Raw genomic sequence first — 25,561 nt, 5'->3', positions numbered from 1 at the left:
CATCTTTGCCTTGGTCTTTGTCTTTGGGGTTTCGAACACAGCTGAGAAAAGGGCAATTTGAAGCCACATTTTGCGGGGCTAACGGGTTGTTCCCCATGTGCAGAACAGTCCTCGGCTCTGTGGCCCCGGCTCTTCTTCAGCTTCAGAGTTCTTTGTCCATATCGATCTTGGCTCGAAGCTGCCTGAAGGATCCAACCAAAGATTCCTCTTTTGCACTCACCTTATAAAGGGTTTATCCACCCTTTTAGTGCATTTGCATTGGCCGATGATCTCATATCCATCACCATCTTTGGACATGACCTGATGTCTGTTCTAATGTCCCTGAGTTGCTCAACAGCTCTCTTGTGTCTAACCTTTTCTTAGGTAAGTTTTAAGTTTAGCAATAAGGCCTTAGTCACCTCCGCTCTCCCATCAGTTCCTCTTTCTCCCTGACTTTTCACCTATCATCTACCTTCAACACAACATCAGTGACCTTTAGTTACAGTTACACACTTTACACCATTTCAAGTTCAATGTCAAAATCACATCCATAACCCCTTAGTTTCCCTGATTTAGCATTCACTTATATTATAATAACCATTACTTATTAGTTACTCCTATAATCATAATGTGTTATTACAGACATTTCTGAAAAGAAACCAAGAATAATCCATTATTCTAATTATTTGACACCATGTTACAGTTACTTCTTTCACCTGTAAGTACTTCCATAAGTATAAGAGTAAGTGTAAATATTATTATAATCAAACCAACATCAACCACTGGTTAAACCAATATTAATTATTAACTTAATTATAAGTTATCATTAATTCAAGTATTTTACTCTGGGTTTTATCCAATTACTCAAAATATTTAGATTTTATTCTTTAAACCTTTAATGCTCAAAATGAGCAGTGAACTATTTTTAATCACTGCATGCTGGAAACTTCCTCTTTTTTCAGGAAACCTGCTCTTCCTGTTACATGACACTCTCTGTCTGATTATGATTTTTTATGATTAAATAGAAAAAAGTAGAATTAAAGCAAAGTTTGCAGGACACAATAACAACACACACAACCAGATTACTTTTTTTACCGTCTGACTCTACTGTTGGGTCTTGATGTCACCTGTGTAATCAGTTTTAAAGATAACTTTATTTATTGTTATTATTAAGCTAAAATCTCCAGCATGGGGAAGTGGGCTGAGCTTGACTTTTCTCGACAAGGGCGAGCTGACGGCTGACAATGATCCGGAGAATGAGAAGCCAGAAGGCTTCGGGCACAAACAGGTACGTACTGCTGTGTCACGAAGGAATCAGAGAGAACAAAGGACCAGGAAGGGAGTGCTCGAGGAAGGCAACCGATTGGTAATACCAATGGCGTCGTGAGGAAGCAGACAGGGGGTTCGCAGGAGTTAGCATAAACTCCGTTCTTGAGAACCGCTGGAGAACCTCAGGCAAAACCTGACAAGGAGAAAAAACACAGACAGGATTACTTCGGGGAGCTTACTCAGAAGGCCTCTCACTGGAATGTTTGATTACCAGGATAAACAAACACTCTGGCAACGACGTGTCAGTTGGCCGCTTCTTAAATATCCACAGTATCTGTCATCTAATGCGCCACAGGTGTGTCTCAAGGTTCTCTCACTGTCGGGCTGTTCGTGGCTGTACTAATCAGACCAAGTTTAGTTTGTTGGCTGCAGCAAGTGTGTTTTGAACGTGCTCCCTAAACAAAGGCAGTATAGTTTTTATCGCCTACTGACAGATAACCCTTCCTTGTGTTTAGAAATGGGGTCCAACCGATCCCACACACGTAAACCTTGTATTATTTGCCACAGTCCTCTACGTTTGCCTCAGTCCTCGCACGCAGACATAATATAAGAATAGACGCCTCATGGACCGCTCTTGCCTATTGTCGCTGACGAGATTTAGGGCGGCCATCTTGGAAGGGTCGACCGCTCCACTCAGCGTTATATGTCTAGCAGGCACAATGACATATCAGCGTATTTAATCAATCATAACGCGCTTTTTTGTTACTGGAAACCATATTCAAACATCTATCAAAGCTACATTTATAAACATTTGTATTTTTTAAGTATTTTTGAATTGCATTGATACATAGTTCAGCATATTTAAATACGCTTAGTGGGGAAACCATAGGAATAGAATATTCTGATATTGATGTATGATGAGCATTTTACAAACCACACAGCCGTTCATAATTTATTTAATAAATTATTTAGTAAAATCAGTACATATTTATATAAATATATACACACACAAATAATGATTAATGACAGATTAATAATGATTAATACTGAATAATATATATTAGATACATCATGTTTATATGTATATATACATATAAACATGCTTTATATGCCTAAATATATATTATCCTAATATATATTATCTAATATATATTATCTGTCGGCTGTTTTCTAGGTTCAGAGTGATTCAGCAGCTGAGACTGAGTCCAAAATTCGATGTGAGATTCATCCNAGAACAATAGGTGCCTGCCATGCAATGCATGGAGGCAGTGACTGACCTGCTTCGCAGGTCAGTCACTGCTCTCCTTATGCATTGCTAATGGCATGCCCCAATTATCCAAAAGTGAAATAGAAAATACATATATATTTCCTTCACATTCAGAAAAAGACATTTTCAGCATGTTGGGCTCTGACTCGTAGCATCTTTATAGCATAGCTAAATACCGACATGGTGAAGCTGAGCTGGGAAACAGGGACTGAAGAACAGCGGCTCCAGCTCTGATCCTGATTGATCTTTCCTCACTAAATCCTCTGGTCTTTAATGAACTTCTCCTCTAACAGCGATTTTTAATCAGCTCTCTCTCATTAGAAAACAGTATGAAAATGTTAGCTGCTACGCTAACAATCAGCGGTTACTTCAGGCCAATTTAGCTACATAGGAAATATTTTTCGGTTGTTTGAAAGCGAATTTCTGTCTGCAAAGTCAAGTAATTCTGATCTTTCATCCTTACCGGTGAAAGGTAATGCCAATGAATCCAGTTTGTTTCGTTAAACGGTTGAAACACACAGCACAGGACTTAAGGAGCTCTGATCGCCCTGCTGCCACATAGAAGATGGCAGACGCTGTTACGTAGGACTCAGCCCTACATGAGGCGTCTACGTATTCATGTCTATGGTGGTGTGAGCTAAAGGACCCCAGAACACTACGGACGACACTCTGGTGGTTGCCTAGAGACGGACACTACGCAGCAGTGAGCTGCTATCGACCACATCTTTTTAAAACGTCCTCAACCCGATTCTCCACCACCCTTAGAACCAAAACCTCTCGTAAAGATACAGATGTGAGAGGGAAGACTCAAATCCCTGGGGTTCGATCAAACCCAGGTTAAGAACCACTGGTCTAGAACCAGCCTCCAAACCTGACTCATTGGTATAAGTATTTTAGTAATACTATTTAGAATACCAGAATTTTTACATAACTTTAATACTTTTGGAGCCCTGCCTGAGGACACATTGTGATTATTAAATTAGGTATTATGATCAGTTACTCAGTACTTGAGCAGTTTACCAAATACATTTTACACTTGCTTAATTAAACATGTTTAAGGTGTGCTACTCTGATTGGAGTACAATTTTGGAGTACTCTATGCATGAACGATAGCTTTCTGGATCGATGTGGTTTTTTAAAGGTTTTGTTGGCTATAGTTGCCTTTATTTGGAAGTAGTTTGACAGGAAAGTGGGTAATGAGAGAGGGGGAAGACATGCTGCTTGCGACCACCGCCATGATATGGGTTGTGCTTTGCGCCTGCATCACCACAGCATCCCCTCTGGATCACTTTTTAAAAACAAAAAACACTGCCATAAATATTGTCTATTGCCGCAGCGCCCATCCCACCCCATGAAAGTAGGGTGACACACTGTGGTGGGCGTCCCTTATTTTGATTTCTGAAAGGTCGCAACCCTTCCTGTGCTGTGTGAACTTGTTTCAACCGTTTTACGAAACAAACTGTATTCATTGGCATTATCTTTCACAGGAAAGATCAGAATTACTTGACTTTGCAGCCAGAAATTCGCTTCTAAACAACTGAAAAATATTTCCTATGTAGTTAAATTAGCCCGAAGTAACCGATGATTTTTAGTGTAGCAGCTAACATTTTCATACTGTTTTCTAATGAGAGAGAGCTGATGAAAAACCGCTGTTAGAGGGGAAGTTCATTAAAGACCAGGAGATTTTGTGAGGAAAGATCAGTCAGGATCAGAGCTGGAGCTGCTGTTCTTCAGTCTGTTTCCCAGCTCAGCTTCACCATGTCGGTATTTAGCTATAAAGATGCTACGAGTCAGAGCACAACATGCTGAAAATGTCTTTTTTCTGAATGTGAAAAAAACATATGTATTTTCTATTACACTTTTGGATAATTTCTCTTTTATCCTGTGTACCTGGACGTCTCAGAAGTCATTGGAGTTCTCCCAGTGTGACCAGCAGACTGAAGCCCTGCCTGTGACCAGTGTTCCCAGTATAATAAATAAATGTTTTATTCTTTAACTTTTTGTGTATTTTTAAATATCTCAATCTGAAGTATTAGTGTATTAATACAGCTTATTTAATGAAATAAAAATAATTTACTCAGAATTATTTTCACTCTTTGCTGTCAATAGCAGAGTTGACATATTGTAATAAATATTTTTTCTCTGGAAAAAGTAAGAAAAATATGTATTTTAATGTTTGACAATGACTGATTTATAAATCAAAAGTCATTTCTCAATAATGTATAGAAAAAATAAATGCAAGAAAAGTATTTGTTTCTTGTCTTGAAATGTAAAATGTACATTAAATTATGGAATTATATAAAAGTGTGTCTGTTCATCAATGTTAATATAAAAATGATCAGAATAATTTCTATCAAATAAAAACATTCTGCTCTTTATTCAGAAATGCCCTAAAACAATTAAACAATTACATCAAAAGTTAGAAACCCTGTCTTTAGTCATTTCTTTGATTGCCACATAGAAGATGGCGGACGCTGTTACGTACGACTCAGCGCTCCATGAGGCGTCTATGTATATGATGTCTATGGTCTACGTCACATGTGTCAAACTCAAGGCCCGCGGGCCACATGTGGCCCGCCATGTCATTTTATGTGGCCCCCCAGCGTTTTATAGGTCCATGATTGACTTAAAATAGGTTTTGAGCACGAATTGACGACAAACTACATCTCCCATAATGCATTCCGATTGTTACCAGCCAACATTACGGCTTCTCGCCACTAGAGAGCAGCATAGTCACCTTAAGCTGCTTATTGATTTTACCAGCGAANGGGCTGAGCTTGACTTTTCTCGACAAGGGCGAGCTGACGGCTGACAATGATCCGGAGAATGAGAAGCCAGAAGGCTTCGGGCACAAACAGGTACGTACTGCTGTGTCACGAAGGAATCCGAGAGAACAAAGGACCAGGAAGAGAGTGCTCGAGGAAGGCAACCGATTGGTAATACCAATGGCGTCGTGAGGAAGCAGACAGGGGGTTCGCAGGAGTTAGCATAAACTCCGTTCTGGAGAACCTCAGGCAAAACCTGACAAGGAGAAAAAAACACAGACAGGACTACTTCGGGGAGCTTACTCAGAAGGCCTCTCACTGGAATGTTTGATTACCAGGATAAACAAACACTCAGGCAACGACGTGTCACTTGGCCGCTTCTTAAATATCCACAGTATCTGTCATCTAATGCGCCACAGGTGTGTCTCCAGGTTCTCCCACGCGCTCCTCCAGGGGCTCTGATCACAGGCGGCATCTGGTGGGGGAATGTGGAAGCAGCAGGCTTCCCAAAACAAAACAGAAACCAAAACGAAAACAGAACAGAATCTAACCTGACTTCGAGGGAATTTTTTCAACACTATAATTGCAAAATAAAAGGAAAAGACTTCCTAATTTAGAAAAGACAAAGTTTGGTATGAAGTTCCAAATTGAAAATGGATTCCTGATTAATTGTTTTAGCCAATTTATTTTAAATGTATTATTTAAGGTGCCAAAGTCTAAAAAGTTGAGGCCACCTTTTTCATAAGAATTCACAATTACTGATTTTTTTAATATAGTGATACAACATGATACAACATTATTTCTGAAAAACTGCTCTAAGATATCTTTAGCACTTGACGTGATTAACACTTTCTCTGCTGCATCTGGACTTTGTCTAAATATAAAAAATTGTGAACTACTTGCTCTTAAATACTGTGACATTTCATTTATTTGTGGCATACCTGTTAAAGAATCTATTAGTTACCTAGGAATTATCACAAAAACAGAGATTCCAGGTGTTTCCTAAACTTTAACTCCATTATTGACAAGACCCAAAAAAAAAACTGAACCAGTGGCAGCAGAGAGATTTGTCACTGAGAGGTAGAATCCTGTTAACCGAGGCTGAGGGATTCTCCCGTCTTACATATGCTGCTTTATCTCTGCATGTAAAGAAAAAGGTTTCCATGAATCCACCTTATTCCTGGGAGGCTTACTGGGGAAACGATTATGGGTCTTACTTCCGGCGCCCACTGGAAGTAGCAGTATTTCATTGTAATTTGTAGGGTTTTTTTGCTAATCTATATTCATTATAGAAGTTATATCTCTCTTTTCGGCTATTGTACAATATTTAGTAAAACTTGTTTAAGGACACGCCGTCTGCTATCAGAGAGATGCTCAGTACAGAGGATCGTAATTGAGTTTAATCAGGGGAGCGACAGGAACACGATCACTACGTTTTGTAAAGGAATGACCGCAGCTCGTTTCTCTGAAGAGCTGACAGTAATGAAGACGAGAAAAGCAGAGAAGCTGGTCAGAGTTCTGAGCTACCATTCTGTGCTGACAGTATAAAACACCAGAACTACATAATATTAGCTTGGTGTGATGTGAACTAAATTTTTTGTTTGTATTTAAAAATAATAAAATTCATGATCTGAGTCTTTATCATTATGTGTGGGCCAGAAACATTTTTTATAAGACAAAATAAAATATCTGGCTTCATTTAGTCCATCACAACTAAAATCTCGAGGTGAGATTCATCCGTGCTGCAGTGAATCCGTCTCTTTAAAAATATCTCCCTCTTCTTCCTCACATCCTGTCTTTATGAAACCTTTAAAACAAAAACGGAAGATTTGGGAGCTATCTTATTTTTAACAGAGTTAAAGAATTACACATAAATAATAGTCTTTACCACCTGTGTAAACTTTGCTGATGAATGTTATAACAAGTAATATAAGTTTTATAATATATGTTACACTGTCACAATTCTAATGTAGGCTCTTGTGTCAGATAATCCAAGCCAATGTTAGAGCATAATTATTTTTTAGATTTACGGAATCTCGGTTAGCCTTTATAGCGGGCGAACCCCTTATTACATACACCAAGCACTGTAGCTAATATTAGCTCGTATCTCACCGGTGAACATAAATACAGTAAAGTAATATTCTAATCACAAAATATACACGTCAACCGTTTTACGAAACAAACTGTATTCATTGGCATTATCTTTCACAGGTAAGGATGAAAGATCAGAATTACTTGACTTTGCAGCCAGAAATTCACTTCTAAACAACTGAAAAATATTTCCTATGTAGTTAAATTGGCCCGAAGTAACTGCTGATTTTTAGTGTAGCAGCTAACGTTTTCATACTGTTTTCTAATGAGAGAGAGCTGATGAAAAACCGCTGTTAGAGGGGAAGTTCATTAAAGACCAGGAGATTTTGTGAGGAAAGATCAGTCAGGATCAGAGCTGGAGCTGCTGTTCTTCAGTCTGTTTCCCAGCTCAGCTTCACCATGTCGGTATTTAGCTATAAAGATGCTACGAGTCAGAGCCCAACATGCTGAAAATGTCTTTTTTCTGAATGTGAAAAAAACATATATGTATTTTCTATTACACTTTTGGATAATTTATCTTTTATCCTGTGTACCTGGACGTCTCAGAAGTCATTGGAGTTCTCCCAGTGTGACCAGCAGACTGAAGCCCTGCCTGTGACCAGTGTTCCCAGTATAATAAATAAATGTTTTATTCTTTCACTTTTTGTGTATTTTTAAATATCTCAATCTGAAGTATTAGTGTATTAATGCAGCTTATTTAATGAAATAAAAATAATTTACTCAGAATTATTTTCACTCTTTGCTGTCAATAGCAGAGTTGACATACTGTAATAAATATTTTTTCTCTGGAAAAAATAAGAAAAATATGTAGTTTAATGTTTGACAATGACTGATTTATAAATCAAAAGTCATTTCTCAATAATGTATAAAACAAATAAATGCAAGAAAAGTATTTGTTTCTTGTCTTGAAATGTAAAATGTACATTAAATTATGGAATTATATAAATATGTTATTTAATTAAAAACTGTAAAAGTGTGTTCATCAATGTTAATATAAAAATGATCAGAATAATTTCTATCAAATAAAAACATTCTGCTCTTTATTCAGAAATGCCCCAAAACAATTAAATAATCACATCAAAAGTTAGAAACTCTGTCTTTAGTTATTTCTTTGATTGCCACATAGAAGATGGCGGACGCTGTTACGTACGACTCAGCGCTCCATGAGGCGTCTATGTATATGATGTCTATGGTCTACGTATTCATGTCTGTGGAGGTGTACTTGAGTGTAGAAGCCTCATTGAGCGCTGAGTACTACGTTATGTCGCCGCCATCTTGTATGTGGCAGCAGAGGATCGGAGCTCCTGGGACTTGTTTCAACCGTTTTACAAAACAAACTGAATTCATTGGCATTACCTTTCACAGGTAAGGATGGGAGAAAATAATGTAATTTTTACGAGCAGAATTACTTGATTTTGCAACCAGAAACTAGCTTCTAAACAACCGAGAAATATTTCCTATGTAACTAAATTGGCCCGAAGTAACTACTGATTGTTAGTGTAGCTAATGTTTTTATACTGTTTTCTAATGAGAGAGAGCTGATGAAAAACCGCTGTTAGAGGATAAGTGCATTAAAGACCAGGGGATTTTGTGAGGAAAGGCCAGTCAGGATCAGAGCTGGAGCTGCTGTTCTTCAGTTTCACACCTCAGCTTCACCATGTCAGCATTTAACTATGAAGATGCTACGAGTCAGAGCTCAACATGATGAAAATATAGGTTTATTCTGAATGTGAAGGAAAAATATATGTATTTTCTATTGCACTTTTGGATAATTTCTCTTTTTTCCTTGGCTTTAGCCTGTGTACCAGGACGTCTCCCAGTTTGACCAGCAGACTGAACCTACCTGTGGCCAGTGTTCCCAGTATAATATAAATAAATAAATTTGTGTTTTATTGGACACTTTTATTCTTTCACTTTTTGTGTATTTTAAGAGAAATATCTCGTTCTGAGTATTAGTGTATTAAGACAGTTTATGTACTGAAATAAAAATTATTTACTCTGTTAGAATATTTTCACTCTTTGTCTATGCTGTCTGTAGCAGAGTTGACATACTATAACATTTTTTTCTGAAAGAAAGTAAAAAAAAAAAGTACCTAATGTTTTACAATAACTGATTTATCAAAGTGTATTGTCTTTCCAATAAAATGTCAAAAAATAACAGGAAATTAATTTTTTTCTTCATATCTTGAAACATTAACTACGCATTATTCCATACATTGAATTATGGAATAGCGTAAATATGTTTTTGAATAAAACACCTCAAAAGTGTGTCTGTTCACCAATGTTAATATAAAAACTATTTATCAGAATAATTTCTGTCAAACAAAAACTTGTGCTCTTTATTCAGAAATCCCTCAAAACAATTAAATGATCACATCAAAAGTTAGAAACTCTGTCTTTAGTGTTTTCTTTGATTACCAAATATATTAGTGTGTGAGAAAATGTTAATTACAGGTATTAACTTAAAATACTTTGTAGAACGGCACTTTGTGAAGTTCGGTCCATTTACTTGTATTAGCTTATTGACAAATAAGCCACATTCAATATGGCGGACGCAGTGACATATCGCAGCAATGGGCTGACCCACTCCATGAGGCCTCTACGTATTCATGTCTATGTAGTTGAGGGGAAGAAGTCATGGGGTCCTCAGAAGTTCTGGTGCCCCCAATAATGCCTGATCTTTTTACATTCTTTTTATGTCTGATGGCGTTGACAAAAACTTGGGACAAATTTAATGGAGTTGGAAAATGATTTTTAATTCAATTTATTGATACTTTTATAATTATTGTCATAATATATTATCTTAGTATTCCTTTATTTGTTTTAAACTATTATAGTGTGTTGAGTTCTGCTCCAGGACAAGGGATTTTACAGACACCACCCACCTACTGCAATGTTTAAAATGACAAAATATTCAGCAAACACCAGGAAAACATACATTGTTGTGCTCACATGCCCCAGGTTAGCTTAGTCAGATATTTGAAAAAATTATATTTTGTGTATATTTTATTCAAATTTTGTGCTTTATCCATAGGCCCTGTTTTGTCCCTATTCTCAAGAATCACTGGATTACATATTAATCAGTTCCTCAGTACTCAGCCTTTTTAAAGAATAGTTTTCTAGTCTTCCTTGAGTAATTACGTGGGCAATTACTTTTTATTTTCACAAAAGTTGAACAAGTCATGCTATTCTTACTTGAGTACAATTTTTGGTACTCTACCAGCCTCTTTCCTACTCATTGAACATTACTTTAGAAAAGAGAAAAACTTTTTCCTCTCATCTAAACTGTGAAACCCCCCAGTTTGACAGTGAAACTGGGGTATTTGGGAACATTAGGTTTGAGCATTCTCTTTAAAGACAAAAAATCCAAACATAGATTTAAATATCAGATCTTGGTTGGTGATTGCAGTTCTGATTTGATGTACAGAAGCTAAACAAAATTAAACACATTTCTTTAACTGTTGATATGAAGGTTACGTTATTCTTCTCTTTGCTCAGAATAATCAATATGTTTTCATCACCCTATCCAAACTAATGAGTAATGTTCACTTTACCTGCAGCACTCTCCTGTTAAGGCAGAAGAAATGGTGCCTTTAGCTGGGACAGAGCTGATCCACACACCTGTGCAGCTCTATCGACACCTGCTGCGATGCTGCAGGCAGTTACCATCGGCAGCCATACAACAGCATTATCGGCACGCCATACGACAGGTAAGCTTTTCACATGTTCTCATTGGCTGGAGGATCATGTTGTTAATTTAAGCAAAGCTTCACTAGCTGGGTTTTCATCAACCATAAAATTGCAGAAGTTGAAATTATGAAAATAAATTAACTCAATAGAAACATGCAAATTGCGAAAAAAACTCAAGTTTTTTAATAAAAACTTTTTGCGCTGGAATGGGGTGGTTTTTTTCCACTGTATCAAATAGATATATTTCTCAAAACTGTAATGGAAACCCTTTTTTCGCATCAGATAAGTCACATGATCTGATGATCATGTGATCAGATCATATAGTATAGGATCCCAGTAAGAGGCTTGTCGCTCCAATGCCTGAATGAAATGCTGATGTCTCCTTTGATGGCTGATTATTATGAATATGTCTGATGTACAGTGGGGAGAGCAAGTATTTAAAACACTCCCACTTTTGCAGGTTACAAAGTGGGAGTGACAGAATCTATCCTATCCATCTTCTGTACACCCTTGTCCCTGGGTACAGGTCAGGAGGGGTGGTGGCGCCTATCTCCAGCGAGACATATCAGGCAAGAGGCAGGGTACACCCTGGACAGGTCACCAGTCTGTCGCAGGGCAACACAGAGACAGACAGGACAAACAGCCACACACACACACACACACATACACACACCTAAGGAGAATTTAGAGACCAATTAACCTGACAGTCATGCTTTTGAACTGTGGAAAACATGTCCACAGTCCAAAATATGTGGACATGTTTTTGGACTGTGGACAGAGGAAGCCAGAGTTCCCAGAGAGAACATGCAAACGCCATGCAGAAAGACCCTGGGTCGGGAATCAAACCTAAGACCTTCTTGCTGAAAGGCAACAGTGCTACCAAATGCACCACTGTGCAGCCCGTGACAGAATCTAAAATCTTTCTCTAGATTTGTAAACAGTTTATCTTTCAGTGGATTTAAAACCAACATAAATCTGATCCTCTGCTGCTTCTCACTAGGGCTACAACAGCCACTCAGACGAAGACGACCCAAAGAGGATACACATGATCATCCAGAGGGCTGTCAAGGACGCAGAATGGATTTTAGATAAAGTGAGAGTGGCAGGGTAAACATTCAGTTTTTATTAAATGCATGGTCATCATTTTAAATTCATATTTATTTATTTACAGTATACCAAGAAAAAGTAGCCTCCATTAGACATGAGGACATCGTGTGCTGTAAATATTGTTCCGTTTCCAATAAATTATTTCAGTTCAAGAAGTTTACTGTTCATTATTTCAAGGCTGAATGCTGCTGTGTGGCTTTTGGTGTTCCAGGTCTTCTAGTTTAAATATTAACAATTTTCTTCTCAGACACGTGTAACATGATGATCAGACACTTTTCAGTGGACTGAATGTGACTGGCCAACACAAAACAGCACAGATGTGGAGTGGAAGGTGAAAGCAGTCAGCAGCACCAGATAAAAGCGGCCCTAGATATACCACATTGCACATTTTAATTTGTAAAGGATTTTAGAGTCTTGTATCATTTTCCTAGCACTTTGTTATACTTTATCCAATACAATCTCACTGTAGTGCATTAAAGTTGTAACATGACGTAAAATGGTGGAGATGTGTATGCAAGGCACCGTACATGACATTTATAACTGGTGTTGCTATAGAAACACAGCAGCATTAAACAGACTTCGTAATTTCTAATGGAATTCGATTCACAAGAAATTTCAAAGCACTTTACAGAAGAAACTACAATTTATACACAAACATATGGTCAACCCAGTCATAGACATACTCAGTTGCATACAGTCCAATTCCATCCTAGTTTTTACACAAAACATTCCAAGTTTATTTTATTATTAAATCTGGTGAAGTTTTCCATCTAAGAAAGCATCATGCTTCATGATGCTGACTGGAGCATTCACTCCTGGACACGCTTGAAGCGACAGTGGATGGGAAAACTCCTGTAACAGGAAGAACCAGAGCAGCCATCTGCAAAAACCAACTGGGGCTTTGACAAGACAAAGCATGTACACAATTACAGACAAATTGATCCAGGAGTGCCTTCAATGACACTCCCAATGCTACTTGTACGGAGTGAAAATGCCACCTGGTTTATATGAAAAACAACATGGTCAAGTGTGGAAGTTTCAAAATGCTTTATTTAAGCCATTCTGAATATGATATGGAATGGATATAAAACATTACCAACTCATCTGCAACATTTTAGCAGAAAACAGCATTTCAAGTAAAACCGTCGGGGTGGTTGATGAAGATTGCAACTATGACACAAACATGACTGGCTGTTTCACCAGAATGATGGAAAAAATCCTGATCTGCTTGTATTAAATTCAACTTATTTACAAATGCATGCAAATACAAATACAACACAGTCGATAGAAAAGGTAATAAAACTAGATATACATAGCAATCTTTCAGTATAAATAATGTTCATTATAAATATTTTTTTTGCATATAAATAGCTCCATCTCCCTTAAAGTGATCATGGACACCAATCCAGTTGGTACAGGCACTCTGGAAACAGAATGTTCCAAAGGTATTCCAGGACTCCGCTTCTGGAAATCCCAGGGTTGCTGCAGCTGTTTCAGTCAGCAGCTGTCTGTCTCACACACAACCATATCTGAGATAAGTGGTGTTAACAGGTGATGTGTGTGTGTGCGTTTCTTGTCAAAGCTGGAGTTTATTGGCAGCTTCAGAAAAGAGGTTGCAGCAGGAGGAACTGGACTGGTACAGGCACTCTGGAAACAGGTTGCTGTGTTGCTGAGTCGTGTCATCACTTCTGCAGAATAAACTGGTCAATGAACTCGTTCTGCTCGGATTCTACTTTGGACAGGGCTTCATACTCAATACGGTACCTGAAACAAGAACATGACTCACTCACAAAAAAAACAAAAAAAAACTAAACAGATTGAAGTCAAACAGCATCAGCCTGTGGAACTGGGTTTAGTCAATGCTATTTCTCATAACACTTTATTTTTGCTTTCTTGTCTCATAAATGCTTAGATCATTAAAACAACCTAATTCAATATAGGAAGCAGTTTTATATGATACTTGTTAAATTATAAATTAATAACATTTTTTAAGAATACTAACTCCAATATTCCTTGCCACATACAACCCTGATTACTGCTTTACTTGTAGAAATATAAAATCTCCTAAAGAAGAAGCTTATAAAGCTTAAGGTCGTTAGACTCCAGCAGTCCACAGTGGGAAATATCCACAAATATAGAAAATGTGGAATGTGGAACTGGAGCCTACGGAGAAAGGGCTGGTCAACCAAGATTACTTCAGGAAGATATCAGAAACTCAACCAAGAGCTCACAAAAGAATGCAGAGCTATATTTAAAGAAACACAACACTCACTGGCCTCAGTTCAAGTCAGAGTTCATGATTAAACAGCATGAAGGAGACCAGACAAATCTGGCCTTTATGGGAGACTTTGAGGACCAAAACTAAACAAAACATGAAGATCCAACTCACATTTCCAAAAAATATCCGCTATTGGAGTTTGGGGGAAATTACTTTTTCACACAGGCGAAGCTTTTTTCTACTGATGTATTAAAGCATCCTTCAAAATCTGTATTTTCTATTTACTCTAATTACCATTGCTTGATATTAAAAGTTGTTTTATTCATGTGTAACAAGAAAGCAAAACCAGATAACTTTTTTAAAAACAAAGCCTTTTCCACAACAGTGTGTGATGATCAGCTTAAAACTGTCCTTAGGACTGATAAACCGTATTTAACTTTCTCTTCGGATATTGTCTTGAAGCTCCCATCACTTCTTCCTCTTACCTCTCCAGCTGCATTTTCTTTTCCGCTATTAGAGCCTGAAGCTGCTGCTGCTGCGCCTCTCGTTGCTTTGCCACAGACTTCAGCAGGTTTCTGGCTCCAATTGCCTGAAGTACAGAAAAATTAGGATAGAAAAAATATATTTTATTTTAATTCTCATTGTCAAATCGAAACATTTAGTCTATTATACCTGTTATGGTTCCTTACAAAAGTATTGCCCCCTTTTGAAATATTTCAGTTTTTCTCATTAAAACCATTTCTGAGTTTTGTATGGTTAGGTGAAGTCATTTATTGTCAAACAGTGTTTACTCTTTTTAAATCATAATGACAACAGAAACTACTTGTGTGCATGTTCTGAGGCCAAAATCACAAGGGTAAGTAAATTTTTATGGGCTGATGAGAGTGACTCTTGACGGTCCAGATGGATGGGCCTGTGGTTGGATCAGTAAAGGACACAGAGCTCCACTTCACATCAGACACCAGCAAGGTGGAGGCAGGGTACTAGTTTGGGCTGACATTTTTAAAGATGAGCTAGTTGGACCTTCACAGGTTGAAGATGGATTCAAAAATCAACTCCCAAATCTTCTTCCAATTTTTAGACGACAATTTCTTCAAGCAGTGATACAGGAAAAAGTCTGCACCTTTCAAGAAGACTATGATTTTTATGCAGGACATTGCTCCATTGAGCATCAAAGTACTGCACTATGTGGGTAGCCAGTAAAGGCTTTAATGATGAAAGAATAATGCTGTGGCCCCCCTTCCTCATCAGACCTAAATCCCATTGAGAACTTGTGGGCCCTTCTTAAATGGAAGATTTAGATGAAGGAAAAGAGTTCACATCTCTGAATAGTGTCTGGTAGGCTGTGGTTGCTGCTGCACAAAAAGTTGATTGTCAACAGATCAAGAAACTGACAGACTTCATGAATGTTATTTGAAAAGAAGGGTGGCTATATTGGTCACTGATTTATTTTTTAAAAGTCAGAAATGTTTATTTATCAATTTTGATTATCATAGTGGATGATAATAAACAAGTGAGATGGGAAAGTTTTCAGTTTTATTTCAATTGCATAATAATTCTGTACACTAATAGTTGCACAATAATTGTGCACACATAGATGTGTTCCTAAGAAAGCCAAAATCTCACTTTTATTTTCTTAAATATTCAGGTTTGAGAGGTTATTAACATTTTGGATTGACTGAGAGTACTGCAGTTGTTCAACAATAAAATGAATCCTCAAAACTACAACTTGTGTAATAAATGTGCACACAGTGTATGTACCCTGGAGGATATTTTTGGCCAATTTTTAGAGAATATGAAAGATAAAAACTATTTTCTCCCAGGATTAGTGGTTGAGTGAAGCTAATTATTGTCAAGCATCTGTGTTTACTCTTTTTAAATTACAATGACAACAGAAACTACCCAAATGGCACTAATCAAAAGTAGAGGTGTGCCGATCAATCAGCCACCAATCATAATCGGACGATTTCCATGAAAAAGTGTATGATCGGTGATCGCTGATCACTGTCTCTTGTTGCCGGTCACCAAAACCGATCACATTTATCTCAGTTCACAGCCTGCCTGTGCTTCCATCTCCTCTTTCCTTCATACTGTGTGAGCACACGGCAACAAATCCTGTCGTGTGGAACTATAACACTCAGAGTGAATGGGGACGTTTGTGTGTTGCAGTGGAAAATTACCTTGGAGTGAAGCACATCAAAATGCATCTTTCTACGTCTGCCTCACCCTCATTTTTTCCGTTTCTGCTTCTTTTGCCAGTTCATCAACCATCTCGATTAGACCACCGACAATCTTCTGAAACTGTCCGATTTCTGCACAGACACATGTTTGGATATCCCATTAGCTCTGTTATGTTGGAAAGAGAGAAGCATGAATGGAATCAACATAGACTTAAAATCAGAGAAAAAAAAAAAGATTGCATGCTTACTGTTCACAAACTCTTTGCACTCCTCCTTTAACTCTGAAGTCTTCTGGCTGACATCAGGCTCAAGCACCCGCAGCTTGTTGAGCTCATCAAAATAGAAGCCCGCCTCTGCTAAGGGGTCCTTTGCCATGGCTGCAGGGCATGACACACGACACAACCAGAATGAGGAGTGAAAAAGAGAAACGCACTGTTTGTATAGAGAACAAATAGAAATTACATTGCTATCGCCTTTTAGCCTTTACATCGTTTTAGATGGGGTTTTGTGTAATAACTACATCCTGAACTGGCTACCAAAGAAATTGAAACCGCATTGCTTTATTTTCAAACACAAATTAAACATTTCTCCCAGCTGAGGTGGTTCACAACTGTCCCGGTCAGGGAATGCCTCATTTACATGAATGACTCTCCTAATAATATTTCACTAATTTCAGATTGCATTCGTGTGCCTCCTTTCGCTTAAAACTGATACAGAAATATTTCCATATTAAGAACCAACTGCTTCCAATCAAGCCTTCACATTTCTCCTTCCCCTCTTTACTAGAACTTCTTAGCTAATTCGCTAGCTAGCTACATTAAGCTAACCGTGTCCAGTTGGGACAGAACTCGGAGCAAAATACCTTTCTTATTAAAACATATTTGATTTCATTCGGTAGTTTAACTAAATTAGTCTCTAGCTATCAGCATAGTGGACGTATTTCTGCATATTTTACCTGTTTGTACCTTTATTACTGCGGGCGACTGGTTTTCCTATGTTGTGATGTGGCAAGACAACTAGTCCAGCAGATAAGCTCCTCCTCCTGCCGCTGCCTAGGAAACCAAACACTTGGCAGTAGTGAAAGCCAATAATAACTAGCTCAAGCTATGGCCGCAGCTAGACCCTTATCGGTGAAATGGGCAGAAGTGAATGTGCTTCCTGTTACTTCACAAAGTTAACGACGATAAAGGAAACAGATAACTAATTAGGCTGCTGTTCTGAAATACAGATAGTCACATATTCTGGCAGCTGTGTTGCCACCCCATTTCTCATGTTTTGTTCAGGTACAAATCTATCTACGTTCATATTTCTGATAATAAGTCTAGCTTCCAAATCAAACACAGCTGGGGCATAAGAAATTATTCTTGATTATTTTGGAGGAGATTTTCATAAAAGTTGTTCCTTTACACTGTCGCCACCTGTTGGTTCAGTTTATTAGTTTTATTCATTTTATTAGTTTATTTATTAGTTTATTAAGAGCTTTCACTGTTTTCCAAAGCACCAAATTCTTCCAGACATAATATGTTTCACATACTGTTTCAGCTACACAGTAAATGGTTTATGATGATGACGATGATTATAATTATATAGTGTATATTATAATATGTAATTATGATATTAATTTATTTGGATTCATGGACATAAAGATATTGAATATTTAGCTAAATGACCACTGAGAGCCAACACAAGACAGAAAACTCTTATTTTGCAAAGCAGAAGTCAAGAACCTGAGCAGGGAACGTAGAATGTATGATTAATGGAACATTATTAAAGCACAGTGTTAATTTCCAGTTTTCTTTGGAAACGTCATGCTGTTCCTGGAAACAACCAAAACAGGATGTTTTAAGCCGGGTACAACACAGAAGCAGCCAAAGAGAGTAATAATACTCAGGTCTACCTTGAGTATTTTAGGTCTTATAAAAGATGGGCAGTTTAGCAATTACATATTTAAAAAGGATACGTTTATAAAACAGTTTTGTTTGTTCTATTTAATAGGATCCCAAAACTCCAGTCCAGTAGATGGCAGTAAAGTACCTATACGTTGAGTTCTAGCCGCCATAAAAATAACAACAGAAGAAGTCCGGAGCAGCCAATGCCATATAAATACGTAGACCCGTCATGGGGCGGGTCGGCTCGTTGCTGCGATACGTCACTGCGTCCGCCATATTGAATGTGGAATATGTGCCAGTAAGCTAATAGAAGTAAACGGATCGAACTTCACAAAGTGCCGTTCTACAAAGTATTTTAAATTAATACCTGTCATTGACACATTTTCTCACACACATTAATATATTTGGTAATCAAAGAAATGACTAAAGACAGGGTTTCTAACTTTTGATGTGATTAATTGTTTTGGGGCATTTCTGAATCAAGAGCACAATGTTTTTATTTGATAGAANCTGTCCCGGTCAGGGAATGCCTCATTTACATGAATGGCTCTCCTAATAATATTTCACTAATTTCAGATTGCATTCGTGTGCCTCCTTTCGCTTAAAACTGATACAGAAATATTTCCATATTTAGAACCAACTGCTTCCAATCAAGCCTTCACATTTCTCCTTCCCCTCTTTACTAGAACTTCTTAGCTAGTTCGCTAGCTAGCTACATTAAGCTAACCGTGTCCAGTTGGGACATTACTCGGAGCAAAATACCTTTCTTATTAAAACATATTTGATTTCATTCGGTAGTTTAACTAAATTAGTCTCTAGCTACCAGCATAGTGGACGTATTTCTGCGTATTTTACCTGTTTGTACCTTTATTACTGCGGGCGACTGGTTTTCCTATGTTGTGATGTGGCAAGACAACTAGTCCAACAGATAAGCTCCTCCTCCTGCCGCTGCCTAGGAAACCAAACACTTGGCAGTAGTGAAAGCCAATAATAACTAGCTCAAGCTATGGCCGCAGCTAGACCCTTATCGGTGAAATGGGCAGAAGTGAATGTGCTTCCTGTTACTTCACAAAGTTAACGACGATAAAGGAAACAGATAACTAATTAGGCTGCTGTTCTGAAATACATATAGTCACATATTCTGGCAGCTGTGTTGCCACCCCATTTCTCATGTTTTGTTCAGGTACAAATATATCTACGTTCATATTTCTGATAAGTCTAGCTTCCAAATCAAACACAGCTGGGGCATAAGAAATTATTCTTGATTATTTTGGAGGAGATTTTCATAAAAGTTGTTCCTTTACACTGTCGCCACCTGTTGGTTCAGTTTATTAGTTTTATTCATTTTATTAGTTTATTTATTAGTTTATTAAGAGCTTTCACTGTTTTCCAAAGCACCAAATTCCTCCAGACATAATCGGTTTCACATACTGTTTCAGCTACACAGTAAATGGTTTATGATGATGACGATGATTATAATTATATAGTGTATATTATAATATATAATTATGATATTAATTTATTTGGATTCATGGACATAAAGATATTGAATATTTAGCTAAATGACCACTGAGAGCCAACACAAGACAGAAAACTTATTTTGCAAAGCAGAAGTCAAGAACCTGAGCAGGGAACGTAGAATGTATGAATAATGGAACATTATTAAAGCACAGTGTTAATTTCCACAGTTTTCTTTGGAAACGTCATGCTGTTCCTGGAAACAACCAAAACAGGATGTTTTAAGCCGGGTACAACACAGAAGCAGCCAGAGAGTAATAATACTCAGGTCTACCTTGAGTATTTTAGGTCTTATAAAAGATGGGCAGTTTAACAATTACATATTTAAAAAGGATACGTTTATAAAACAGTTTTGTTTGTTCTATTTAATAGGATCCCAAAACTCCAGTCCAGTAGATGGCAGTAAAGTACCTATACGTTGAGTTCTAGCCACCATAAAAATAACAACAGAAGTCCGGAGCAGCCAATGCCATATAAATACGTAGACCCGTCATGGGGCGGGTCGGCTCGTTGCTGCGATACGTCACTGCGTCCGCCATATTGAATGTGGAATATGTGCCAGTAAGCTAATAGAAGTAAACGGATCGAACTTCACAAAGTGCCGTTCTACAAAGTATTTTAAATTAATACCTGTCATTGACACATTTTCTCACACACATTAATATATTTGGTAATCAAAGAAATGACTAAAGACAGGGTTTCTAACTTTTGATGTGATTAATTGTTTTGGGGCATTTCTGAATCAAGAGCACAATGTTTTTATTTGATAGAAGTTATTCTGATCATTTTTATATTGACATTGATGAACAGACAGTTTTACAGTGTTTAATTAAATAACATTTACATAATTCCATAATTTAATGTACATTTAACGTTTCAAGACAAGAAAAAAATTATTTTCTTGTACTTATTTTTTATACATTATTGAGAAGTGACTTTTTATTTATAAATCAGTCATTGTCAAACAATAAACTACATATTTTTCTTACTTTTTTCCAGAGAAAAAATATTTGTTACAGAATGTCGACTCTGCTATTGACAGCAAAGAGTGAAAATTATTCTAACAGAGTAAATTATTTTTATTTCATTACATAAGCTGTATTAATACACTAATACTTCAGATTGAGATATTTAAAAATACACAAAAGTCAAAGAATAAAACATTTATTTATTATACTGGGAACACTGGTCACAGGCAGGGCTTCTGTCTTCTGGTCACACTGGGAGAACTCCAATGACTTCTGAGACGTCCTGGTTCACAGGCTAAAGCCAAGGATAAAAGAGAAATTATCCAAAAGTGAAATAGAAAATGCATATATATTTCCTTCACATTCAGAAAAAGACATTTTCAGCATTTTAGGCTCTGACTCGTAGCACCTTTATAGCTAAATACCGACATGGTGAAGCTGAGCTGGGAAACAGAGACTGAAGAACAGCAGCTCCAGCTCTGATCCTGATTGATCTTTCCTCACTAAATCCTCAGGTTTTTAATTAACTTCTCCTCTAACAGTGGTTTTTCATCAGCTCTCTCTCATTACAAAACACAGTGTGAAAACGTTAGCTGCTACGCTAACAATCAGCAGTTACTTCGGGCCGAATTTCTAATTAAAATTCTAGCGAATTTCTAGCTGCAAAGTCAAGTAATTCTGATCTTTCATCCTTACCTGTGAAAGGTAATGCCAATGAATCCAGTTTGTTTCGTAAAACAGTTGAAACAAGTTCACACAGCACAGGACTTAAGGAGCTCCGATCGCTCTGCTGCCACATAGAAGATGGCGGATGCTGTTACGTAGGACTCAGCGCTCCATGAGGCGTCTATGTCTATGGCCAATGCTACTGCCAATGCGGAGTCTACTCTTCTATTATGTCTATGTGAAATAGCGCTCCCTTCACTTCCGGAGTGCAATGGTCCCATTTCCAAATAAGGTATGAGACTGACAGCGCTCCGTCCCCGCCCCTTTCTGTTTGCTGCAGCGAAGTGTACTTGGAATTTTGACGTCTTAAAACCTAAAAACCGTAAAAATAACCCAGAGTAGACGAAAAGTACCAGGGGACTGTGTGTTTAAGGTAAGCTGGGATTCGCTGCTGAACGGGCTGGCGACTAGCCACGTTTTCCTTTCCTCCTTAAAAAAAGTATATGGGGGAAAACAACAGAACCATGGTGGGTCTTATTATAGCTTTTGTGTTTTCGGGATGTGTGCTCAGTAAGTCCAGTAATTTGTTTTTATACCTATTGCGGGGATGTGTGTTTTGGTCAATTGCAGTTGACTTCATCAAAAGAACCTAAAGTTAGCAAAAAGCCGAGGACGGAAAGGAGGGGGAAAACATTTAGGTCAGTGAATTCAACATAGTGTTGTGGATTAACTGGTGGCTAAATTAATTGGTTGAAACCTATGCACCGCATATGTTTCTAAATTTAGGTGGCTGAGTCCATGCCTGTTGAAAAATGCTGCCTATGTAAACGAAGCTGAAGTTTGTTTCCGATTCCAGCTTCCGATTCGGGAAATGTCTAAAGGGCGATTCCACCTAATTTTTCACTACCTTCCGCATCTTTTATCGACTCTAGTTTAAAAACTACAACACCTAGACTCTTCAAACCTGGACTATATTATTCTGCTCTAATAGCAGAATATTTAGAACCGTGTTTGTGATTTGTGAAACTTTTATCTGATTTGTGAAACTTCACAAAAGGGCGATTTCACCACTTTATTTTTATCTTGGTCACACGAGAACTCCCCTAATTCCAAATCTACAACACTTAGGCTCTTCAAACCTCTACTGGATTTGTGAAACTTCAATAAAGGTTGATTTCAGATCCTTTTTGGATCTTGGTCACATGAGAGCTGCTCCAGCTCCAAAACTATAACACCTAGACTCTTCAAACTTGGACTATATTATTCTTCTCCAATAGCAGAATATTTTAATCCATGTTTGGAATTTGTGAAACCTTTATGTGATTTGTGAAACTTCACTAAAGATCAGATCACTATTCACACTTGTTCCATGCATTTTTTTCAAACTCATGTTGTAGATTTGGAATTAGAGCAGTTCTAGTGTGACTGATGAGAATGAAAATCCTGATTGATGAATCATAATTTGTATGGACACACGGAGCATAAAATCAGCCAAGAAAAGCATTCAGACTTTACTTATTTTATTAACTTTCAGCGCTGAAAGGAGACGCTTTACTATTACATTTGAGAATAGTTTCTAAAAAAGTCTGTGGAGCGTCTAAGGAGAAAGAGGAGGCTAGCTGATTATATGGACTGAAGACACTCCCTGAAATCGCACCATGTCTCTGTGGCCTGAGAAAACGTTTCTTTTTCGTGAGAAATGGACCTTAGTGTCTAACAGAATCAAAAATGTAACTCTTTACAATGGGCCTTTTGTCTAACAGCATGTGACTCTTTCTCGACCTTGGTAAAGCGTCTCAAAATTCTGTTATTAATTGAAAATAATCTGGTGCAGGTTTGAAGTGTCTAGGTGTTGTAGATTTGGAATTAGAGCAGTTCTAGTGTGACCAAGATCGATAAAAGGACAAAAATTGTCCTTTGTTGAAGTTTCACAAATCACAAACAGCTTGATAGCTGAATATTTAGAACTGGAGCAGAATACTCCAGTCCAGGTTTTAAGAGTATAGGTGTTGTGGTTTTGGAATTAGAGCAGATCTTATGTGACCGAGACAGAATAAAAGGATAAAAATAGTCCTTTATTGAAGTTTCACAAATCAGATAAAAGTTTGAGAAATCCTAAACATGGTTATAAGTATTCTGCTATCAGAGCAAAATAATTGAGTGCAGGTTTGAAGTGTCTAGGTGTTGTAGATTTGGAATTAGAGCAGTCTACGTGTAACCAAGTAAAAAAAAAAAAATTGGTGAAATCACCCTTTTTTTGAAGTTTCACAAATCAGAAAAAGGTTCCACAAATCACAAACATTGTTCTATATATTCTGCTATTAGAGCAGAATAATCTAGTCCAGGTTTGAAGAGTCTATGAGTTGTATTTTATGAACTAGAGCAGTTCTAGTATGATCCATATGCAAAAAAGTGGTAAAATCAACATTTATTAAAGTTTCACAAATCAGAAAAAGGTTTTACAAATCACAAACATGGTTCTAAATATTCTGCTATTAGAGCAGAATACTCCAGTCCAGGTTTGAAGAGTCTAAGATCTCTTTCTTAGACTGTGAAGGAATATTCAAGAATACACTGAATGTACCTTGGTCAACAAAATATACTATACCTCAAGAGGAGACTGTGTTAAACAGCAGCTAGATTAATTTGTGATTCACCTGTATCTGGTGTTAGATGAACTATAACAGACTGAAACGTGCTGATGGGCATTTAAAATGGATAAATTAGGATTCCCGTATTTTAGCAGTCAGAATTTTTACTATCACACAGCATTTTTACAGTAATGACAATTATTGAATGTCTTTCAGCATTATATTGACTGACATGTTCTGCAAACTTATCAATAGATGTAAGCAGTTCTGATATGCAAATTAATTCCTTGCTCATCTAATGGAAGCCACATTATTTTGTTTGCACCTTAGGAAGACCTCTAGCACCTTCAAACTAACTATTATCTCTGGACTGGAGATGCAAAGCTGTGCAACTTGGTAATTTGACAATATTCTTACAGTTAAAATTTGCCTGGCAAACTTAACAATATTACCTCCAAAACGTTGGCAGCAAGTGAATATTTTTTTAGACAATAAAATAAGATGGTCCAAAAACTGAGTTAGACAAAAGCCAACACCAGTTAATCACATAACATTGGCCCATCAGGTTATGTCTGCGCATTTGCAGTTAACAATAGTCACCCCAGTGCAGTGTTTCCCCCAGAAAACTTGCTAAGCCCGGTGGTTGGAGTGCCGAGGCGGTCCACCGTGTTTTTGTATTAAAAAATGTTAAGGTGACAGGAAATTTGAAAATATCACTTGGTAATTATACCTTATGGGAAAACATCGCCAGTGAAACACTACTTAAACCCACAACCAGTCTTAAAAAAAACAAATCAAAATATACAATTAAAATGAATATAACATAACGTAAACAAGAAAGGCTTAGCCTGGCGGTGGCACTAGTAAAGGATGGCGGGCTACCAGGCCTATACTACATTGGGGGAAACCCTGCCTTTTGTTGCTAAAAACATCAGCACCTCTAACAGATGTGTTGGATTTAATCTGAGAGAGGGGGAGTAGTTTAATTGGCCAACCTAAAAAGCAATTAGTTATAATTGCAGTTTACTAAATTGTTTTTGTGAACAAACAGAGCTCAAACTTAAAGATCAAACTCACAGCATCAGATTGTAGGTAGGGTAACAAAACAATCTAACTATGAATATTGTTCTTTGAACTTTTACAAAGTAAACTTGCCAGCTCCTTAAAATACATTTAAATGTTACACAATTTAAAATCTTTTAATTTATGTATGCTGAAATTGAATCAAATTTAGCAGCATTGATAATCTCAATAAACAAGTATTACATTCACGTATCTGTGGTCTGCGTTAAAATCAGTGGCGGGCCGTGCATTTCACACCTAGGCCTTCAGTAGTGCTCGGTCTGAATCAATCCAACCCTCA

The 25,561-nt window shown here is 37.4% G+C and overlaps 3 protein-coding genes across 8 annotated transcripts in view; 2 read left to right on the top strand and 1 right to left on the bottom strand.

The window, feature by feature from the left end:
- The window catches only part of lyrm9 (LYR motif containing 9), a 24,446-nt gene extending 12,123 nt beyond the window's left edge, over nt 1–12,323 (top strand). Inside the window, exons 2-4 of the mRNA XM_007540830.2 lie at nt 10,932–11,081; nt 12,062–12,154; nt 12,233–12,323. Coding sequence (XP_007540892.1) covers nt 10,956–11,081; nt 12,062–12,154; nt 12,233–12,250 — 237 coding nt within the window. The 5' untranslated portion in view covers nt 10,932–10,955 and the 3' untranslated portion in view covers nt 12,251–12,323. The remainder of the gene's footprint in view (nt 1–10,931; nt 11,082–12,061; nt 12,155–12,232) is intronic.
- Nucleotides 12,324–13,200: 877 nt separating this feature from the next.
- ift20 (intraflagellar transport 20 homolog (Chlamydomonas)) lies at nt 13,201–19,369 on the bottom strand. Of its 5 annotated transcripts, none has more exons than XM_016665306.1 (5): nt 19,311–19,369; nt 16,815–16,943; nt 16,613–16,698; nt 14,872–14,975; nt 13,201–13,953 (listed from the first exon to the last, which is right to left on the bottom strand). In XM_016665306.1, the coding sequence occupies exons 2-5, from the start codon at nt 16,939–16,941 to the stop codon at nt 13,851–13,853; spliced, it is 420 nt and encodes a 139-aa protein (XP_016520792.1). In that variant the 5' UTR covers nt 16,942–16,943; nt 19,311–19,369; the 3' UTR covers nt 13,201–13,850. The 5 variants fall into 5 exon arrangements, 4 of the variants coding, with proteins under 4 accessions (XP_016520792.1, XP_016520793.1, XP_016520791.1 ...); XM_016665307.1 differs by lacking the exon at nt 19,311–19,369 and adding an exon at nt 17,532–17,701; XM_016665305.1 differs by lacking the exon at nt 19,311–19,369 and adding an exon at nt 17,522–17,696.
- Nucleotides 19,370–21,904: 2,535 nt separating this feature from the next.
- The window catches only part of tnfaip1 (tumor necrosis factor, alpha-induced protein 1 (endothelial)), a 19,419-nt gene continuing 15,762 nt past the window's right edge, over nt 21,905–25,561 (top strand). For both annotated transcript variants that reach the window (XM_007540825.2, XM_007540824.2), the window contains exon 1: nt 21,905–22,040. The gene's annotated coding sequence lies outside the window, so the exon portion shown is untranslated. The remainder of the gene's footprint in view (nt 22,041–25,561) is intronic.

The sequence above is a fragment of the Poecilia formosa genome, unplaced genomic scaffold (assembly GCF_000485575.1).
Source record: "Poecilia formosa unplaced genomic scaffold, Poecilia_formosa-5.1.2 Scaffold563, whole genome shotgun sequence".
NCBI classification, from domain to species: domain Eukaryota; kingdom Metazoa; phylum Chordata; class Actinopteri; order Cyprinodontiformes; family Poeciliidae; genus Poecilia; species Poecilia formosa.
The sequence above is the reverse complement of the archived record's forward strand: the minus strand, read 5'-3'. Positions and strand labels throughout refer to the sequence as shown.